A 19067-nucleotide genomic window follows, 5' to 3' on the forward strand; every position below is an offset into this window, starting at 1 on the left:
CAATGTTCAGGTTTGGTCCGTACATTAAGAGAATAAACTGGTGTTTCTCAAAGAGTATCCCTCGGAACCCTAGTCCAGAATAATTGCCTGCCAAAAATGAGTTATATTTTGAAATGAATTTGGAAAATACCTCATACTGTGACCCTTTCTTGGAGACTTACAGCATAATGCAAGCTCTGAGAAGTTCTGTAGTGAAACATCTGTTCAATTTTGTCTTTTCCCAGGATTTTCCAAAGTTACTGACCATAAGACCGTTTTTAAAATATAGCATCTATTAACATCCTGTCGCACATGCTTTGAAAATCCCTGCAATGGGGCCGATTTGATTGATCTGACCCCCCCCACCCCACCCCCGGCTTTTAAGTCAAGTTCTTCCATCACAGATGTGAAGGGCGTTCTCCGGTCATATTTTAGCAGCTGACTACTTGATGACCTCACACCTTACCAGCGCTAGATGTTTCCCTGAGCAGAACAGTGCCGTGATGTCATTACAAGCCTGGCTGCCAGGAAATAATGCTGCTACATATGCCCTTTCATGAAACAGACTTTCTCCGGACGGAAAGTTGCAATTTCAAATGCTAATTTTTGAAATGCATCCAGGTTGAGGGTTTTCTAAGGTGCAGAATTTATATGTTAGCATAGGAAATCATAACTGGTCCTTGCCTTCCCCACTTAGTAGGTATCTTAATGGGTTATCAGGCAGCAAATAAGGAGCCATGTATGTCCATTTTCTCAAGGTATACTTTTTATTACCTCCTTCTTGTGTTTAAGTCATTAATGTTTCTGAAGCGCTCGAGACTTGGTTCTTGGGAAGATCATTGATTGACAAAAGAATTGATTGAATTGTTAGTGAGACAGCTGTATTGAGATTCTTGCTGCTGGAGTGGTTCTTTCTGTTGAGTGAGGAGAGAGACAAGGTAGTTTTCTATTTTGGTTTTGTTCTTGTTGAGACCTGCAGGTGCCCATGATCCATGTCAGGGAGAAGGCGACTTCTTTTGAAAGGACCTAGGCAAAATGAAGGTACTTGGCCCGAGACTGCAAACTCCTTTTGTTGATTAACCTGCTGATAATAAGTTTGCAGTCACCCTTGCTCTCCTGGGACTTTTACATGGTAGAGATGGTATCTGAGTTGGTAAATGTTGGTTTCTTAGTTGTGTTGAAGTTTCTAGAAATTGGGAAAGAAGAAAAAACAAATGAAAAAAAGGATACAAGCTTCCTAAATTTTTTTTTTCTGCTTTTTCTCCCCAAGTCCCCCCAGTACATAGTTGTGAATCTTAGTTGCAGGTCCTTCTAGTTGTGACAGTTGTGATATGTGGGGTGCCGCCTCAACGTGGCCTGATGAGTGGTGCCATGTCCGCACCCGAGATTCCGAACCGGTGAAACCCTGGGCTGCCGAAGCAGAGCGCACGAACTTAACCACTCGGCCACGGGGCCGACCTGCTTCCTAAATTTTTTGAAATGGCTTTGTCACGAACACCTCATCATAAATTAGTTTGGCAGTTTTCTCACAAGGGCAGGGATGGTGTGCCATCCAGTAGACCGGTTGAATCTCTTCTTTCTTGGCCTCCTGTCTGGTCAAAGCATAACCAAGGACTGGACTTTTGAAGGCAGATCCTGGGACCTCCCAGGGGCCTCAGGCATTTCACATGTGGGTAACTTGCCTGGTTTGTTTTAATGTATTTCTTATTGAATGCCTCGCTGGTCAGCAAGTTGTTGTTTTCATGAGATTTCTCAAATAAAGCCCCCCGCCCCCTAGAATCTCAGCTTCACTTGCATCTTCATATTTTGTTAGATTCATTTTCTCTCAGTTTATGCGAAACCGAAAACATGAACTGTAGTCTGCTGGTAAGGGTGGGGGTAGTGCTCTTAGAGATACCCCCCCATCAGGGGTCAAAGCATTCAAATGTCCTGATTAGTGATATTTTTAAAGGTCCTAATTATAGACTTAAGACAGAGGCCTTAGTGGGGCTTTAGGGAGTTTGTGAGACTTAATCTAGGATCTGAAATAGGCTGTGTTTTTAAAAAATTTTTGCATCAATAAAAATACAGTTGGCAGTCATCAGTGTCCACAACTCACATAAATCTTGAACTTTTGACTTAATTACCATGGGAGAGTTCAAAGGGCAGCCTGGAGCGGTTGAGAGAGCACTGCTCAGGGAGCTGGAGACTTGAGTCTAGCCTCAGCCCGGCCTCTGGCCGTGTGACCTTGATCAAATCACTTAACCTTTCTGGATGACATTGATCACATCAGCCGTTGGGCCAGATGGTCACTGAGGTCCCTTTTGGTACAGTGGTAATATGATGCCATGTTTTTCCTTTAAACCACCAGGCTGTATTCTCTTTTTGGTTTCAGAGAGAGAGGAGACCATAAACCTTAGATGTCAGTATTGGGATATGCAAGTGTTTCTGCTGGGGCAGGCTCAACAGCCTATGTTTTCTCATTAAGTTTAAATTGCAGGGTCAAAATAAATCCTCTAATCCTACCATTTATTGACGGAATCAATATCTGCCTAGCATATAGGTACCTGGAAAGAATGTTAGGACTGGGAGGGACTTTATCAGAACATTCAGGTTAACGCCCTCATTTTATAGCTCAAGCTTTTATCGATTGTTCCTCTGGCCTGTCCATCCATCCATCCAATTGAGTACCTACTCTGTAGTCGGAAGCCAGCTCAAGCTGTACCCTCCGGGTCTTGAACTCTTGTTGGTCATCAGACATCGAAAGGAATATATTTCAGGACAGAAACACTGTGGTGATGGAAACACACATAAATAACAGAGAGGTGACCCAGAGAATGAGTGGTGAATCTTCGCTGTGGGATGGAGTTGGTAAAGAAAGGCTATGTTGAGGGAACTTTGAGGGAGGTCTCTGTGGGGTTATAAATCTGTTTAACCAGCCACATCTTAAGAGACTTCTGCTGTATTAAATTAAAATCCTACTTAGCATTACTACTAGTGTGCAATAACTGTTTCAGTGTAGAAAATGATAATGAGTGGGTATACTTAACCTTGATGATGGGATTTTATGTATTTATTTTGGCTAGGTCTTAGTGTTCCTTTAACTTGCTCATTAGTTAATGGCGGAGCATTGTTCTTTTGCTACATACACCATCAGAAGATCTCCGAATGCCGGAGCAGAAGGGGCCATCCACACCTGCCATCTCGGTCAACTTGTTTATTCCTGATTTGGTATAATTCATTTTTTATACCATGGGAGGTTTATACCACAACTTCTCCTCTATTAATTGACTTTAAACCCACTCCTCACATGTCTCTAAGATTATGCCAGGGAAGATTTACAGAGTGGATGCCATACACTTCTTTCAAGCGACATGATGTGATCTTGGCTTGCAGATTCATTTTAAAGTTGTTGAGTGAACATCTGCACTGAGCACCTACTGTGTGCAATGGTCATCTCTGCTTTTGTAGATCATTAATGTAAGTGAGTTTCTTCTCCAAATGAAAGTTGTTAATGCTCTTTGGAGCCTTGGAATGAAAGGCTTTCCTAGGTAGAGGAGCTTGTCAGGAGCCTGGTCCTTGTTTCTTGCCAGCTGTGTTGTAGTTCTTGAGGGGCGCTGGCATTTCCATATGTCCAGAATGCAAAAATGGCAGGAAGTATTGAAAACATGAAGAGTTTGCAGAGGACATGAGGCCACTGATGGAGGGAACACAGTACGGCTCTTTCTACAGTGTACAATCTGGTTGGTTGACTCCGTGGATGTGGAACCCACGGATACAGAGGGCTGGCCAAGGGACTTTGAGCAACTGTGGATTTTGGTATCTGTGGGGGTCCTGGAACCAATTCCCTTCGGATACCAAGGGAAGACTGTATAATTATTTTTCTAGACTTTCCAGGGTTTTCATGCTTCACATAAAACTAATTTATTTCAGGAAGAGCCATTGTAAAATAGTAAAATAATTCCTCCCCTCCAGCAGCATCCTCATTAAAAAAATTCGTGAGCTTGACATCTTAAAGGAAGGCCTAAGTCACCGAAGTATGGTGGTGTCTTGTGTGATGTTAGCACTCACCCAGGGTGGGGTCGAGCAGGGGGTTGAGGGTCGTCCATCACTGTCACACAGGGAACCGCAAAAACTTGGCTCCACGACCCTTTCTGGTGAGTCATGATTTACAGTTATTCAGGAAGAGAATGTTGTGAATTCAGGTTTCAAGAGCTAGCCAGGTAAGTGCTCAGTTTCTACTGTGTTGATTAGACTGGACGAAGCCCCACCCACCTCGGATCTCTGAGACTTTAGATGAGAAGCGTGGTGCCCATACCCTGCCGCATGGCTGTGCATCTGTTTTGCATGAGCAGATTTTATGGGTGCAGTTTTGATGATTGAAATTTCACCCCAGGGAAGTGGCTACCTGCCAGAAATTCCAGCAGAATTCTTTCAACCTTGTTCTTAAATCATTCCTTAGGTGCCAAGACTAAGGTGCTGGATGCCAGTGTGCTCTTGCCACAGACTAGGACCGTGCGGGCCCACGTGGTCTGGGGTGATCCCTGCCTGGGTTGCAGCCTCACTGATGGCTCAGCCCAGTGAGAGAGGAACAGAGCAACATTCCTCCTTCCTTAAGCTAAATCCTACTTTTTGACATTTTAGGGAACATAAAAATCATGACTCATGGTATATAAGCACATATCTGTTGATTTCTTTTATGTAAAAAAGACAAGACATTCCAAAGGATCAGCTAGCCATAATTGATGCTGAGAGAGTTACTGCATTAATATTTAGCTAATTCACATGAATAGGCTATTGTGTTTACTTAAACAAATGACATGAGTACGGACACCTGACAGCACGAGGTATGCTTTTCATTTAGGTCAGATTTATAAAACTCTTTCTGTAGCAACGAAGCTCATTATTTATTTTGTGCTCTTAATAGTTTCTTTTTTAGTGGCTGTGGCCGTGGATGGATTTTTCTAAGTAGAAGCTTTTAAAATGAAAGATTATTGAAATTGTTTCAGTATATGCCAGGCCCTGGGAGTCTTGGGATAAATAGGCACCAAGTACTCCCTGGTGAGCCCTCAAAAGAAGAGGTGTGTCTCTGGGCATTTGACATTCAAAGCCTGATGGCTACCAGTTGTCTACTCATTGCCGATGCAACTAGATTGAGAGGGAAGAATGCAGCCACATTCCTTCTCCCTCTGGCCTTTCTCTCTGTGGTGTACCCAACTGACCCGTTTTGCCTCACTTTGCTCTGTCCTGGCATCATGTAGACACCACCTATATCCCACCACCTTGATGCTTACCTAAGCAGAAGGATAAAGAAGCTACAGCGTATCCTGTTAAGAAATCCCAGCTGCACCTTTTACAGCAGGTTTCAAGAGCAAGAGTGAGGCAAATAGGGGTAGGTGTCTTGGACGTAGTTATTCCAGTTCCTAATTCTGCCGTGGACATCTGGCTGTTAAGTGAAGGGGATCATTACCCCCCAGGAACGAGCTGTGCTAGCTATAGTATAGAGGAGCAGACTTCTAAATCCGTGTCGGAGACAAACCCCTGCCTAGGCCTGTTTTGCTTCTGGTTTGCCGAGTGTGAGTGCTGTTGCTCAGTCTGACTTTCATCAGAAATAGGGAGATAGGAATTGGTCTTCTGGAATTTCAATATTGTAGAATGTTCTAGAATGTTCTAGTCCCCATGGATGGATGCTTTTAAGGGAACACAGGGATTTTGGTTACTTGTTTGCTAAGGCAGAAACATACCAGTGAAAAGTTAATTGCTGTGCTAGATTTCAGAGAAAGTTCTGGGTAGTAATAAAGGAGGGTGGGTACCTTTGGTCCAGGCTGTCTGTCCTGGACCTTTTATAGCTATGCTGTAAATGACGGAGCTGGGATTTCTTATCAGGACACGCTGCATCTTCTTGATCCTTCCGCTCGTGTGAGTGTCAAGGTGGTGGGACATAGGCGATGTCTACATGAGGCCACACACGCATCAGTCTTATAAATCAGAGTGGTTGAGGGTGTGGATTCCCACCCCTTGGAGAAGCTGGTTCTCACTTGCAGTGGGCTGGAGCAGAGTGAACACAGTGGGCTCTGGAACCAAACTGCCTTGGCTCACATTCTGGCTGTGCCTCTTCCTGGCTTCTCATAGTGGTGGGCAGGTTACTTAACTTCTCTGTGCCTCAATTTCTCCATTTATAAGCAGGGAATATAATGGTGCTTTTCTCATCGGATTGCTGTCAGGGTTAATGTGTTAAGTGTATAAGAGTTTTTAAAGCTGTGTTTGGCAAATAAGCAGCACTCAGTCAATAGTGGTCATTAGCCATTATGATCAGGCATGAAGAATTTGCTGCCATGTTCCGGATTGATGCTATGGCTCTTATTTAGATAAAATGTCCTTCACTTGGCAATTTAAAAACTTATCTCTTTTGAGGTTAAAAATCACTAGTATCTATGACTTTGAGAGCCATATAGAGGGCACAACTTTCCATAAAATTTAATTGGTAGCCTCTTAAGTGATCCGCTTAGGCATGTGGTAGAAATATGGCAATGACAATGGAGAGAGAAAAGTTTTTTCCATTTTAAAATTTAAGATATGTTTAGTGATGTGGTTTGCTGGCTTGTCATATAATGTGCTAGGAAATTAGTAATGCCTCCCTGAAATATTTTATCCTATTAGGGTAATAAGTTATACCGTTGATTCCTCTTTAAAGTAAAGCTCCAGTGGATAAGTTCATATGGCCTTTGAGCACTTGTTTGTATGTGTGGTCACTTGATAGGTGTGGCGATCTAAAATGGTATGTTTTGGGAGGACTCAGCTGTTGTTATTGTCTGTGTAGTCACTGTGTATATAAAGTAGCATTTTAAAACATGATTCAACGTGAACTTATATCCTGGCGCTAAGAACAGGGGGAGAAGGTGCCTGAAACACTTTTTGCCTGTTAATGGACGTAATCTAGCAAGCAGTCCATCTCCAGGGACCTTCTGCTAGGCCAGCTGGATTAGACTGCAGAAATTTTTTCCCGATACAAATATTACCAGAGATTTTGAAACTGATGTTTCACATATAAAATAAAATGATCTTACCTGTTAGGAGTTTAATAATAGAGATGAAGCGATCCATCTGTATACATTATACTGTTGTTTTCCAAAACAGGAGCACCATACTGGACCAACACAGAAAAGATGGAAAAACGGCTGCATGCCGTCCCCGCAGCCAATACTGTCAAGTTTCGCTGTCCAGCTGGGGGGAATCCAACACCAACTATGAGGTGGCTGAAAAACGGGAAAGAATTTAAGCAGGAGCATCGCATCGGAGGATATAAGGTAGAATTAAGCTTTTGAAATAATCCGTTTCTTAAATTTTTATTCGTTTTTTTAAGTAGTCAAAAGTTAGCAGAAACTAGAAGGAATATTTCTTTTAAAATGGGTAATTACCATAATGGATCATTCCATGTTTGATGTTTTAAAAAAGTTATCCTGGACTTGCATGTAATTTTCAAGTACAATCCCCATTTGCATTGTTCTTTATATGAGGAGAGTTTAATACCAGAAGGGTCGAAAGTTGAAAGTCTGTTTTCTATATGCTTTATAGTCTGTAAAACTGGAATTGGAGCAGCATTTGAGAAGCGTAAGTACAGTTGCCCTGGTTCAGCAGGATTGTATGAAGAGTGGATGGACGTGGATTAGAGACTCGGGTATGAAATATTACTTATTAAGGGAGAACACTTATGAGATGACAAAGGCAGTCTCCCTGTCCTGCCTCTTTAAGGATTCTGAAGAGCCCGTTACAGACCGTGGTGACATGTAGACTCTTCACTCACGGGGAAGGTTGGAATTGACAGCCGTCTCCCTGAAGATGCCTGTAAATGCCTGTCCCGGCCTTTGTTCAGCCATTTGGCAGACGTTGATTGAGCACCCTCTGTGGCAGGCACCGTCCTAGCCTCTGGAAAACGCATCCCTAGAGGCCCCTCTTCCAGCAGAGAAGGCAGACAGAAGAGCTGGCTATCAGGATGCTGATGTGTGAGGTCAGAGAAGCGTGTTGTCCTGTGGGTGTGCTGGGAGAGGTGTTGTTGGCTCTTTGGGAGACTAAGGGTAAGGGACATCAGGAGAGGATTCTGGGCTGAGTTTGAAGGAAGGTGTCTCAGAAAGAGAGAGATGGACTCTCCAAATTATTTAGTGCAGAAAGGGAGAACTTTAAGAATTTAGTATATGAGGAAGACTTCAGGGACCTTGCTGTGAAATTCTTCGGTGCATTTGGAACATGAATGGATGTATTTGTTACCTACTGCTGCATAACAAGTTACCCCAAGATGCAGTGGCTTTAAACAACATTTATAATGTCATAGTTTCTGTGGGTTAGGAATCCAGGTGTGGCCTAGCTGGGCCTTGTGTCTCAAGGTCTCTCACAGTGCTGTAATTAAGGTTGCAGTTACAGCTGGGGTCTCATCTGAAGGGTCAACTGAGGAAGGATCTGCTTCCAGACTCACTCATGTGGTTGTTGTCAGGATCCACTTCCTTGCAGGTTGTTGGACTGAGGGCCTCAGGTCCTCACTGGCTGTTGGCCACCCTCCGTTCCTTGCCATGTGGGCCTCTTCATATGGCAGCTCACAACATGGCGGCTGGCTTTCTGAGGGTGAGGGGACAAGAAGAGGCAGAGAGAGAGTGTGAGGAAGACAGAAGTCACAGCCTATTGTAACCTAATCATGGAAGTGCCAATCCCACCGCTTTTACTATTTTCTGTTATTAAGCAAGTCACTAGGAGGAGATTACCCCAGGGCATGAATGTCAGGAGACCTGGGGATTGCTGGGAGCCATCTGAGAAACATGCCCGTGCGTAAAAGAGAGGATGCTTTGGCTCAGATGCCAGGTCCTTAAGAACCAAATGGGAGAGGATTTCTGGGGGCAGCAGTGAGATCCTGGGAAGGACATTCCTGGGTGCACCTCTCCTGTGTTTAACACGCCAGCATCACTTGAGATGGCACTTGAGCCCCTCCCCTGTCACTGCCATGCTTCAATGGGCCTTCTCTCCACGTGAGGTACCCTGGAGCCCTTTCCTGAAATACTGCACACAATTACTCATCTTTAAAAGATTATTTTCTTCTTCAAAAATTTTTGACTTCTTTTCACATTGAAAAATTAATATCTAAAACCCAGAGGATGAAAGGGGAACGCCTATGAGTACATTTCTGAAAGCATGTGTTGGGTAGTTGATGTGTGAAACAGATGTGAGGCACATCTGCTGGAAGGTGGGTGCCTTGGAAGCTGTGGAGGTAGAAGGACTCAGTTGTCTTCCACGACTCCTGCCTGGTGCTGGAAGCAGTAGGCGGAGGGGGTTGGGCTCTTTGTTCTTAGTTCGTTCCTTAGACAGACCAGGTCCAATGAGATTGGAAGGTTGGCTTTTTTTTTTTTTTTTTAAGAGTGAATAGACAAAGATTTTGTTAGGTGATGCTGCTTGAGAAGGAAGAGTTAAACCACTAAAATGTGTGGCCCCTGGGATTCTTCTAACCACCAAACGCTCTCTGAAAACATAATTGATGGAGTTTCAATGATTTGTTTAAATACAACTTAAGTATAAGGAGGGTGGTTAAAATCCTGGTGGTGAACTAATTTCCTTCCTTAAGACAGCCCTGGAAATGAGCACAGAGGTTGCTGAGCCTCCAGGAACTCCTGGTCTCAAAATCAGTGGGACCAGCATCATGATTACTGCTAAGGAGGTTTTTGCAAATCTGAATTAGTGATTACAGATATGATGGAAGACTAAGGGAGCCTAATGAGAAGATGCTGCTTGATTTTTAACAGGTGCAGTTCAGTTTGAATTACTGATGACAAGATTCCGCTAAATGAAGGCACCTATGTTCTGAAAGCAAAATGAGGAACCTTTGGCCTACCCCCGGGGAGGCACAGATGACCAAAGTGTTTTTGTTGTTTCATGTTTGAGCCATTTCTGGAGTGAAAGAAAAGTGGAATTTGAGTGCGTGGGAACAAAAAATCTAAAATATATTTTGCTTTTTAAAAAAAAGGGCAAAAGGGAGAGTACCACACCTTTGGAATGTGGTACGCAGGTTGGCAGTGACGACGGTGCGTTTCTGGCCCTGCTGGGCTTTCTCTGTGGAGAAGAGGCTGTGGAAGTGGGGCTGAGTGGCGTGGGGGTTGGGGGGGTGATGGGCCACCCCGTCAAATGCAAAGGTAGTCAACCTGGATTCAGTAAGAGGTTTTCACGACAGTTATGGCATTGGACACTCATTGTGGGGATACCGAAAGCTCTTAGAAATTCCATTGAGCACTAGAGGCTGCTGGGACTTAAAAGGGAAGGACAGATATCTCTTATCTCCTGGGAAAATGTAGTTCCCTAAAGCATAAGCCTCACTAATGATGTGTTAGACCCACCCCAGGTCCCCAGGTGGTGAAGTCACTGGAGGTCGAAGAGGCCATACCAAGCTGTGGGCTTCCCTCCCTGGTCCAAGCTGCCTGGCTGGTATGGGCCTGGTCCGACGCACAGGGCCCTCCTCAGGGCCTGGACAGGGCAGAGTCAAAAGCATGGTCATCCACGCTGGGTTTTCTCTCTGAAGTTTTCTTTGTTGCCTACATAAACTTTTAAAGACCTGCACCTCTGAATGGACGTTTGACCTGAGGGAACCGTATTGTACAATCTGTAGTTTCCCTTCCTCGGCCTTTCCCCCAAAAGCCAAGAGAGACCCAAATGACGTGTGGAGGGCCTGGCATCTAAATGTCCCTCTCTTCTGACTCCCGTCCCTTTGCCACTTTAACAAGAAACAGTGTCAAGTTTTCCAAGATGTATTTTTCCAGAAAGCAAGACCTGAAAGTTTCCACAAACAAATGCGTTATTTCTGTGATTTATTTTTTTTCTGCATAAATCTCCTTCCATAAACCATGGCTGTGCCCTGGCCGCCCAGCTGTCTCCCTCTTGATGGGTCGGGCACCTTGGCCCCGGCCCACTGCGACACAGCTCGTTCTGAAATGGTATGCATATGGGGCCAGTGAAGGGAGAAGGGGACACACAAAACCAAAACAAAGTCAAAGAGAATTATGAAACAGGACAGAAAGCTCGTTTTAATTAAAATGACCAATAGAGGTATTTAATATTCTACGGTCCAGTCTTATTTATCAAAGAAGTCATGCTGAGCCATCCTTAGGTGATTAAGAGTCAAATTATTGTTTTTCTTAGTATGTGGGAAAGGCCGGCTGGATGTTACTAATTTATTTATGAAGATAAAGCTTGACTTGAAGCATAACCACGTCTCTAATTGTACTTACGCCTGGGCTTTCAACATCAGTCTTCACTGTGGGCGAGTTGTTTAAGTGCTCTCTGCTTCAGTCAGGTCACCTGTCCTTAAAATGATGCGATTGGATAGATAATCGCGAATGTCATGCTCCCTTCCAGCTCTAAAAACTATGACTTAGTAGCCCAACCATAATGCAGCATCAAGCAGTTTTCATCTTAAACAACAGCATGGATTTTTTTTCTTGTAAAGAGGTTCCCTTTAAGGCGAGATAGTTCATGGGGCTCTGAACAGTTATTACAGTTTAATGCAGAAAAATAAGATGACTGAGATAATTAATAGACCACAATTCCCACCTCATTCCTAGGTAATGACTTAGGCATAGAGGGGAGAGTCTTCTTAGAACCATCTTTCATGCCACTTTCTAACTGCATAAGAACCGAGAGAGATCACAGGATAAAGAGCTCCCTCGCTGTGGCCGTGGAGTTGGCGCGAGAGCCCACGGCTCCAGGCGTCCTGGAGGTTCGAATTCCCACGGAGTCTCTTGGCAGAGTGAAGCATTGTAGAGTACGGACTGTTAGTTTCCAAGTACATTTCAGGTCCAAGAAAAGACAACTTCAAAAACGGTTTTCTTATAATCACGACTGAACTGGTTGTTTTGATGGGTAAGTTAATTAGGTTTACATTTTCTAGGTTACTTAGATGTCATTTTAAAGACGTTTGATTAAATATTATGTTTAACCCCAAAATATGTTTATTTGAAAAAATCAGTACTAATGTACTTAGTCATATATTTATAGTTTGTTGACCTTTTTCTCAGCCAAGACACTTCAGCTTTAATCTCAGAACGAGAGTCTGTGCTGAGGGAGCAGGTATATGTTGGTATCAGCCAACGTGTATTGACTGCTCAGTCCCCTGCTCAGCCCGAAGGGGTGGGTGCTGTTATCTTGTCCCTTTCATAGATAAGGCTTGTCACGTGGCTCCTAGGTGGTGTAGCTGCCATTTGGACCCAGGTGGTTTTGCTCCAAAGTTCATCCTATTATTAAACTGCTTTCTTCACCCGTGGTTCCATGTTTTATAAAAACATCGTTATGATGAAGGAGAAACACAGAGAAAGTAATGGCTTGCCAAGAGCCTGTAAATATCAGCTGGCCCCAGGTGTGCTGTCGAGAGCAAGGTTGGGAGCACGATGCTGTTCTCCCAACTTCCATGACCTGTGTGAGACTTTTTCTTGTGTGTGGTAAAATGGGTATAACATAAAACTTGTCATTTATTTCCGAAACTTTTTCATCACTCAAAACAGAAACTCTCAATCATTTCCCTTTCCTCCTCCCCACAGGTCCTCGTAACCTCTAATCTACTTTCTGTGTCTATGAATTTGCTTGACGTAGGTATTGCATGTAAGTGGTATCATAGGATATTGGTCCTTTTGTATCTGGCTTATATCACTTAATATATCTAAGATTCATCTGTGTTGTAGCATGAATCAGAACTTCATTCCTTTTATGGCTGGATAATATTCCATTATATGGATATACCACATTTTTGTCTATCCAGTCATCTGTTGACGGACCCTTGGGCTCTTTCCACCTTTGGGCTCTTGGGAATAATGCTTCTGTGAACATTGGTGTACAAGCATCTGTTTGAGTGCTTGTCTTCAATTCCTTTGGGTACGTACCTAGGAGTGGAATTGCTGGGCCGTATGGTGATACTATGTTTAGCCTTTTGAGGAAGGTCATGAGACTTTTAAAGAGTTAAATTAAAAGGTGGTGGATGCCCTGCTGGCAATCTGCCCCCAGAGCACCTCTTTGAGCACCTTCAGGAACAGGCACCAAGCGAATGGCTTTGCATTTTGTGATTCGCTTCCTACTTCGTCTAGAGAGCTCCATTGATTGTTAACTGAGCAAGGGGGAGAGTTTCTGTCACTGGTCCTAGAAGATCAGAGCTCGCCCAGCCCTGTTCTCTGGACACCTCCTGAAAAGCAGACTTCTTGGAGTTTAAGCCTTAGACCGGTGTTGGCCTCCACATCTGTGTGGTGATAAGCAGCAGCAGGGGCTGTGGCACAGGTAAGCTCAGTTCCTGCATACACGTCCAGAAGGGATGGTTTGGCGATCCCAGGAATCTGCTGAAGATGGGGATCTGGCATGGGACAGTAAGATTTTATGCATCCTGATGACAACTGGTCAATGTTGAATTGTAGTTTATGGGATGCCTTTATGAATGAAGGCCAGGGATAAAAGGGATTGCTGTCTTTCTCCATGAATTGCGCCCTGATACTGGTGGAAGGAAGTCTTGGGAGTATTTACTATCACATGGACATAGCATCCATTGTCTTGGCACAGAGTAAAACTTTCCATCCAGCTTTTAGATATTTATTCCGCTTGTTATATAACCCCTGGGTATTTGGAAATGTTCAGATTTTTTTGCAAAATGGAGACCAAACATCCAGGTGACAGCCTGGGTCTTTGACCTTTCACCTAGGTGGTTGGGTGTCATCCAAACTAAATCTGCATTCCCACTTGTCACCTGAAGGTAGCTGAGGGTTTAACGTGCACCTCAGAAGATTTAGGTAGCAGAGGAATTCTGAAAAAACCTGTCTGGGCCACCTTTTGTCTTTGCAATGACAGGGTGTGGAATGTTTGTGGAATCTACTTACTGTATTACAAGTAAGAGAGTTTAGGCCATTAGCTTCAATCTGCTTTGTTTCAGTATTGAAATGTTATTTTTAAAAGTCTTTAGTGAACATAGTTTTGAAGCCTCATGCTCTCTCATTCTGTGCCTTGGCAGATGAAAAATAATAATGAATTCCACAAAGATTTGGCCGTGGGCAGGAATGAAAAGAAGGAATTGTGCATGTGTCGGCTGGTGCAGGATTTCTCTTCTCCCTGGCTTTTGTGTCTGGTCTGCCAGCGTTACAGAGGCCAGGGTTCTGCCACAGGGCAGCTGCTCCAAAAGGGAGTCACAGGGAGCTGTTTGGTTTTACTTTTGTGTTGTGTGTGTGTGTGTGTGTGTGTGATTTCTGTTTAAATTTCAAAAGTGAAAATGAGAAAAGAGTAAACAACATTCATAACCCCACCCCTTAATTATATGAAGTATATTGCTAACCGTGTGGTCCGTTTTCTTTCTGATTTGAGCTGATCCAGTCATGCTTATAGATTCAGGCCTACGTGCACCTATAGGGTTGTGCATGTGTGTGTGTATTTTTTACAAAATGGAATCACGAGTATGCCTATTTGTATTCAACCTGCTTTTTTCATTTATCAATAACTATTAATGGTATCTTAGGCCTGAATGTCAGAACACCTCATTCTCTTTAATGACTGGATGCTATTCTGTTGAAATACTCTATTCATATAGGATGAACTACACGTTATTCATGACTCTCTTTTTCATGGATTCCAGTTTTTTGCTGTTACCAACAGTGCTTGAAGCAATGATCTTGTTATGTGCCTTGAAGTAGTCCTTCTGTTTTCTTTGTAGGCTAGATATCTAGAAGTGGAATTAATTGATTAAAAGGAAAAAAAACGTGTTGCTAATTTTAATAGGTACTACCAAATTATTTTCCTAAAAGGTTTTTCTCAATTTATGTTCCTCTTCTCAGTTTGTCTCTATTTCCCTACACCCTCACCAAATACTCAGTGACATTGATCTTTCTAATTTTTGTTAATCAGCTGGTGAATAACAGTGTCTCATTATTTTAATTTGCATTTCCCTGATCCTTAATGAGGTTAAGCCTCTTTTCATCTGTTTATTGGGTATTTACGTTCCTTCTTCTGGGAAAGCAAAGATGGTTTATGTGCATTTGACCCAACTGGCAGAAAACTTACAGCACGAAAAAGCTGAGGAATTTAGAAAAACATGTTGAAGAGGACATCATACATTTTTGTTGGAAGGATAATTTCTTTAGGTTTACACCGAATCTTGGTGTGGAAACGGAATGTTAAAAAAAAAAAAAAACACGAAAATCTCTGTTCCTGTGTTCCCCATCTTCATGGAGCTACTGTTTGTAGTTTCTTAGCTTGTCGTTAAGCAACCACTAATTAATGGTGGGATGTCCCCTACCAAAGTGTCAAAAAGTCCCACTGTTGGTGGCTTCTAAGGGCATCCATTTGGAAAATGCCACAGCTCATAAAGTTTGGGATTGGTGGTATGTCCAGGAACCAAATACTGGAGCAGTGGTGTAAAAAAATAAATATTAACAGCACTGCATGGGGCAGTATTGATTGAGTACCAAGGTCTGTAGAAGGGTGGAAACACCTTGTTTGGTAAATGTGTTTCTCGTTGTGAAAGCGTTTTATAAATATTAACTTATTGATATTTGTGGTGCATCTCCAGGAAATAAATATTCAGGGAGCACATGCCCTTGAAAGGGGGATCTTCGTGGAATGCCATAGCCCCAACAGGAGCCTGGAGCTGACCATATGCCCTAGGGTTAAAAACAGCAGTGGTCTGCCGAGCTGCATATGCCAAGATTTAATGTCTTGGGCAGAGGCAGACGATGCCCTCCCTGTGCGGTTAGGTTTAGCTCCATTTGGAATATGCCGTGTGCCAAATCTGGATCCAGGCACAAGAAAGACATTGACAGTTTGGATGGGGTCCAGAGACAGGCACTAGCTGTGATTAAGGGCTTATGGGCATGACATTTGAGCGGGGGCTCAAAGAACTGAATATTTACAGCAGGGCTAAATGCTGGATTACGTGGCTTGGTGACGTTAGGGCCTGTGGCTTCATCCCTGAGTTACCCTCTGCGTGACTGGTTCCTCAGAGGTCAGGAGAGTCCCATTCCTGACACCGCTGAGACCTTGGGGAGAAGGTGGGTCTCATTGTGGGCCCATCTGCCTCGAGTTAAATCAAGGAGCTAGGACCTGCGTCTCCCATGCTCCGAGCATACAGCTCCAGGGTAGCGCCCAGGGGGTCAGGATTTAGAGAATTCTCATTGCCCTGGAAAATTTAGCATCCACATCTTCTTGTTCACAACACACCTTTTATATACATTCTTCATAGCAGGTGCTTATCCCTCCTAAGAGGAGACCTATGCTCTGGTTTGAGTTCTCCTACAAGCCTATGCCTCATCCAAGAGCAGAAAGCAAGTCTCTCCAACATAGAGTACAGACTCTCCATTGTAGATCTGAAGCCTTCAGATTTATTTTACTGCCAGACATTTCACCTGTGACCGTGAGAATGAATTTCCTATCATCTGCTCCGTGATGTTAGACTCTGAGACAACCTCCAAGGTTGTGGGGGGGAGTTGGTGACAGGCAGGAGTTGAAGCAAAGTGACTGTCTGCCCAAACTCAGTCTTAACTCAGTGCTTGAATTCTGAGTCCTGCCTTCACCCCCGTGCTCCTTCATAAGACTGTCACTGATGAGCAGTGCTCTTGCTTTTGAACTCGGCATCAATAACTCCACTCTACAGTAATGGCTTGAGTAGAACTGATTGCCTGACATGAAAACGCCCATAAGAACGCCTATAGCTACGTTGTGCTATAGCATGGTCTTATAATCTCTTACCTCTGCTGGCTCTGCTCTTCAAAGTGGACAGCTGCTCTGCCCTCCTGTTTTATAATGGAACATTTACGAGCTCATGTTCTTTATTCTCTAGTTCAGTTCCTTGAATCACTCAAGTGCTTGTGAAGGCTCTACTGGTATTATCAGTTTTTATGTGATTAAGGCAGAAAACACTTGGAGCACTCAGGGCATCATTCAGAGGGTCAGTTAAAATTCCTGAAATGATAGTTAAGATTAGCAGGCCCTGGCTTTTTATTTTTTCTTTCCATTTCTCTGGAGTGCCTTGTCCAAAATACCTTTAAAGAATGATTTGGATTCAGAGAGAAATATTAAAGCCTTGAACCCAAAAGATGAAATCTGCGTTTGGGTTGTAGTAAGGAAAAATCATGCTTGCTTGAAAATTTGAGCCTGTTAAAATATTTTCACAGCAACGTGTGTCCATTAGAATCTAGTCTGTCTGTATGGGGACAGAAATGTGAGGAGGAATCACAATAACTTATTTCCACGTGTGTTGCTTATCTTTGGCAAGTCTCAAGGAGTTTTTAAATAGATGGATATACAACTTAAGTTTCCTAAGGATTCATTGCTCCCATATTTGGAATTCTGAGTATATCTCTCAGCAACATGTAGCATCTATTCAGCCACCACCTGAGTGGGAGGGGCAGACCTACAGTCCCCGCTGAAACTTGTTGAGACTTCCAGACAGCATCTGAGGGCCGTGGGGAAAGAAATGAGAGGGTTTCAAACCAGAGGCTCCAGGAGCAAGAACAGCACCTACGTTGTGGGCTCCTCGGGAGAATTAAATTAGCTCAGGCAGGAAGCGGGGTGCTCAGAGCAGTGCCTGGCATTCACTTGGCTGTTGGCTCTAGATGGTTCCTCGGTGCTCTAGGGGCTGAGGGTTCCCAGTGGATGAGCGACCTGGCCACTCACCTACCCTGGGTCACTGATACTGTGCAGGCTCATGTCAGGGATTCCCCAGCCACTTGGCTGCTCCTGGAGGAAGCCTCAAACCCGTGACAATGACAGACTCACGCCACATACTCTTGTGTATCTGAACATGTCACTAGCCTCTTGCTAGATGGTCACCGTGATGATAATTATTGATTTCATTTGTCACCATTCTGAGTGCTAATTCTGAGGAAAATTTAGAGTTCAGATGTCTCTTCTTTACCTTCCTTGCCTCCCCAACTTCTTTTTAAATCAAGGAAGCACAGTACCCGGTATTCGGTGCTAAGTTTGTTAAATAACTGCCTTTAACTCTGATCTTTTCAGGTACGAAACCAGCACTGGAGCCTTATTATGGAAAGCGTGGTCCCATCCGACAAAGGCAATTACACCTGTGTGGTGGAGAATGAGTACGGGTCCATCAATCACACGTACCACCTCGATGTTGTTGGTGAGTTTGTGTCTCCCTGGGCGGCAGCCGTGCGCCGGCCTGCTGTAGTTTGACTCATTTGAAATCAGGAAAGTGAGACTTGTTTCTCCCCATGGTTTGAGGAGAGTTGGTTCGTTTTCATTTTTTCTAAATACAAGCTGTCATTCAAGAAGAAGAATTCTGTCATTTGACAATGTTCTGCTTCCTGATTAGCCGTGTTTTATGTGTTTTGCGTGATCCTTTTCGTTCCCAAGCGTCATCTTGTGTAAAATGGTATGAAATGTGCAGACAGTCTGGAAGCTGAGATTACTCTGAAGAATGTTAGTGTGTGCAGGGAAAGGACACACATATGCTGTTGGAGAACTTGGTTGTTAAAAGAGAGGCAGTATTATCTAAGGAAGGGCAACTGCATAAGGCTGGCTGAAAAGGACATGATGACGACTGAGCTTAGAGCGGGCTGGGGAAGGGTAACGTCAAGGAGCCCTTTACTTCCGTTAGAAGAAAGTCATTAGACGCTACAAGCTCACTGTCTGTTGCTGGAAGCTATTTCTTCTGTAGAAAGGGAACTGTGTTAATGGGCTTATGGATACCTTTTAATCAAGTACTCAGATAAGGAGGCTATTTTAATTAAATATCTTAAGACCACAAAGCCTCTTGTCCTGGAAACTCAGATTTCTTCCCAGGTTGGTCTGTTAGATGGGCTTTGTCGGAACTGATGAAGAAAGAGTGTTTCTCTGTCTTGCTGGAGGATTGATAACATGTGGAGCTACACTTAGGACATGTCTGTTGTAGGGATGATGGGCTAAGATCTTTCCTTTGTAGAAGCCATCTTTTCTCTATCTTGTCATCTACCCTGACTCTCAGTATGGTCACCTGTCCTTGAGTCCATGCTGGGGTTACCTAATCAGTTTGCCCATCTCCACCTGCAGATTGCTGACTTCTGCTAAAATCTCAACTCAAAGCTCACCTCAATTCATTTTGCCTTGATGTGACCCTTTGGAAC

The 19067-nt window shown here is 43.7% G+C and overlaps 1 protein-coding gene across 35 annotated transcripts in view; it reads left to right on the forward strand.

The window, feature by feature from the left end:
* FGFR2 (fibroblast growth factor receptor 2) overlaps positions 1-19067 on the forward strand; it is a 103036-nt gene that overhangs the window by 30879 nt on the left and 53090 nt on the right. For all 35 annotated transcript variants that reach the window (XM_070582938.1, XM_008514131.2, XM_070582812.1 and 32 more), the window contains 2 exons: positions 7096-7265; positions 17962-18085. In XM_070582938.1, coding sequence (XP_070439039.1) covers positions 7096-7265; positions 17962-18085 — 294 coding nt within the window. The remainder of the gene's footprint in view (positions 1-7095; positions 7266-17961; positions 18086-19067) is intronic.

Source organism: Equus przewalskii, chromosome 1 (assembly GCF_037783145.1).
Source record: "Equus przewalskii isolate Varuska chromosome 1, EquPr2, whole genome shotgun sequence".
Lineage (NCBI taxonomy): Eukaryota > Metazoa > Chordata > Mammalia > Perissodactyla > Equidae > Equus > Equus przewalskii.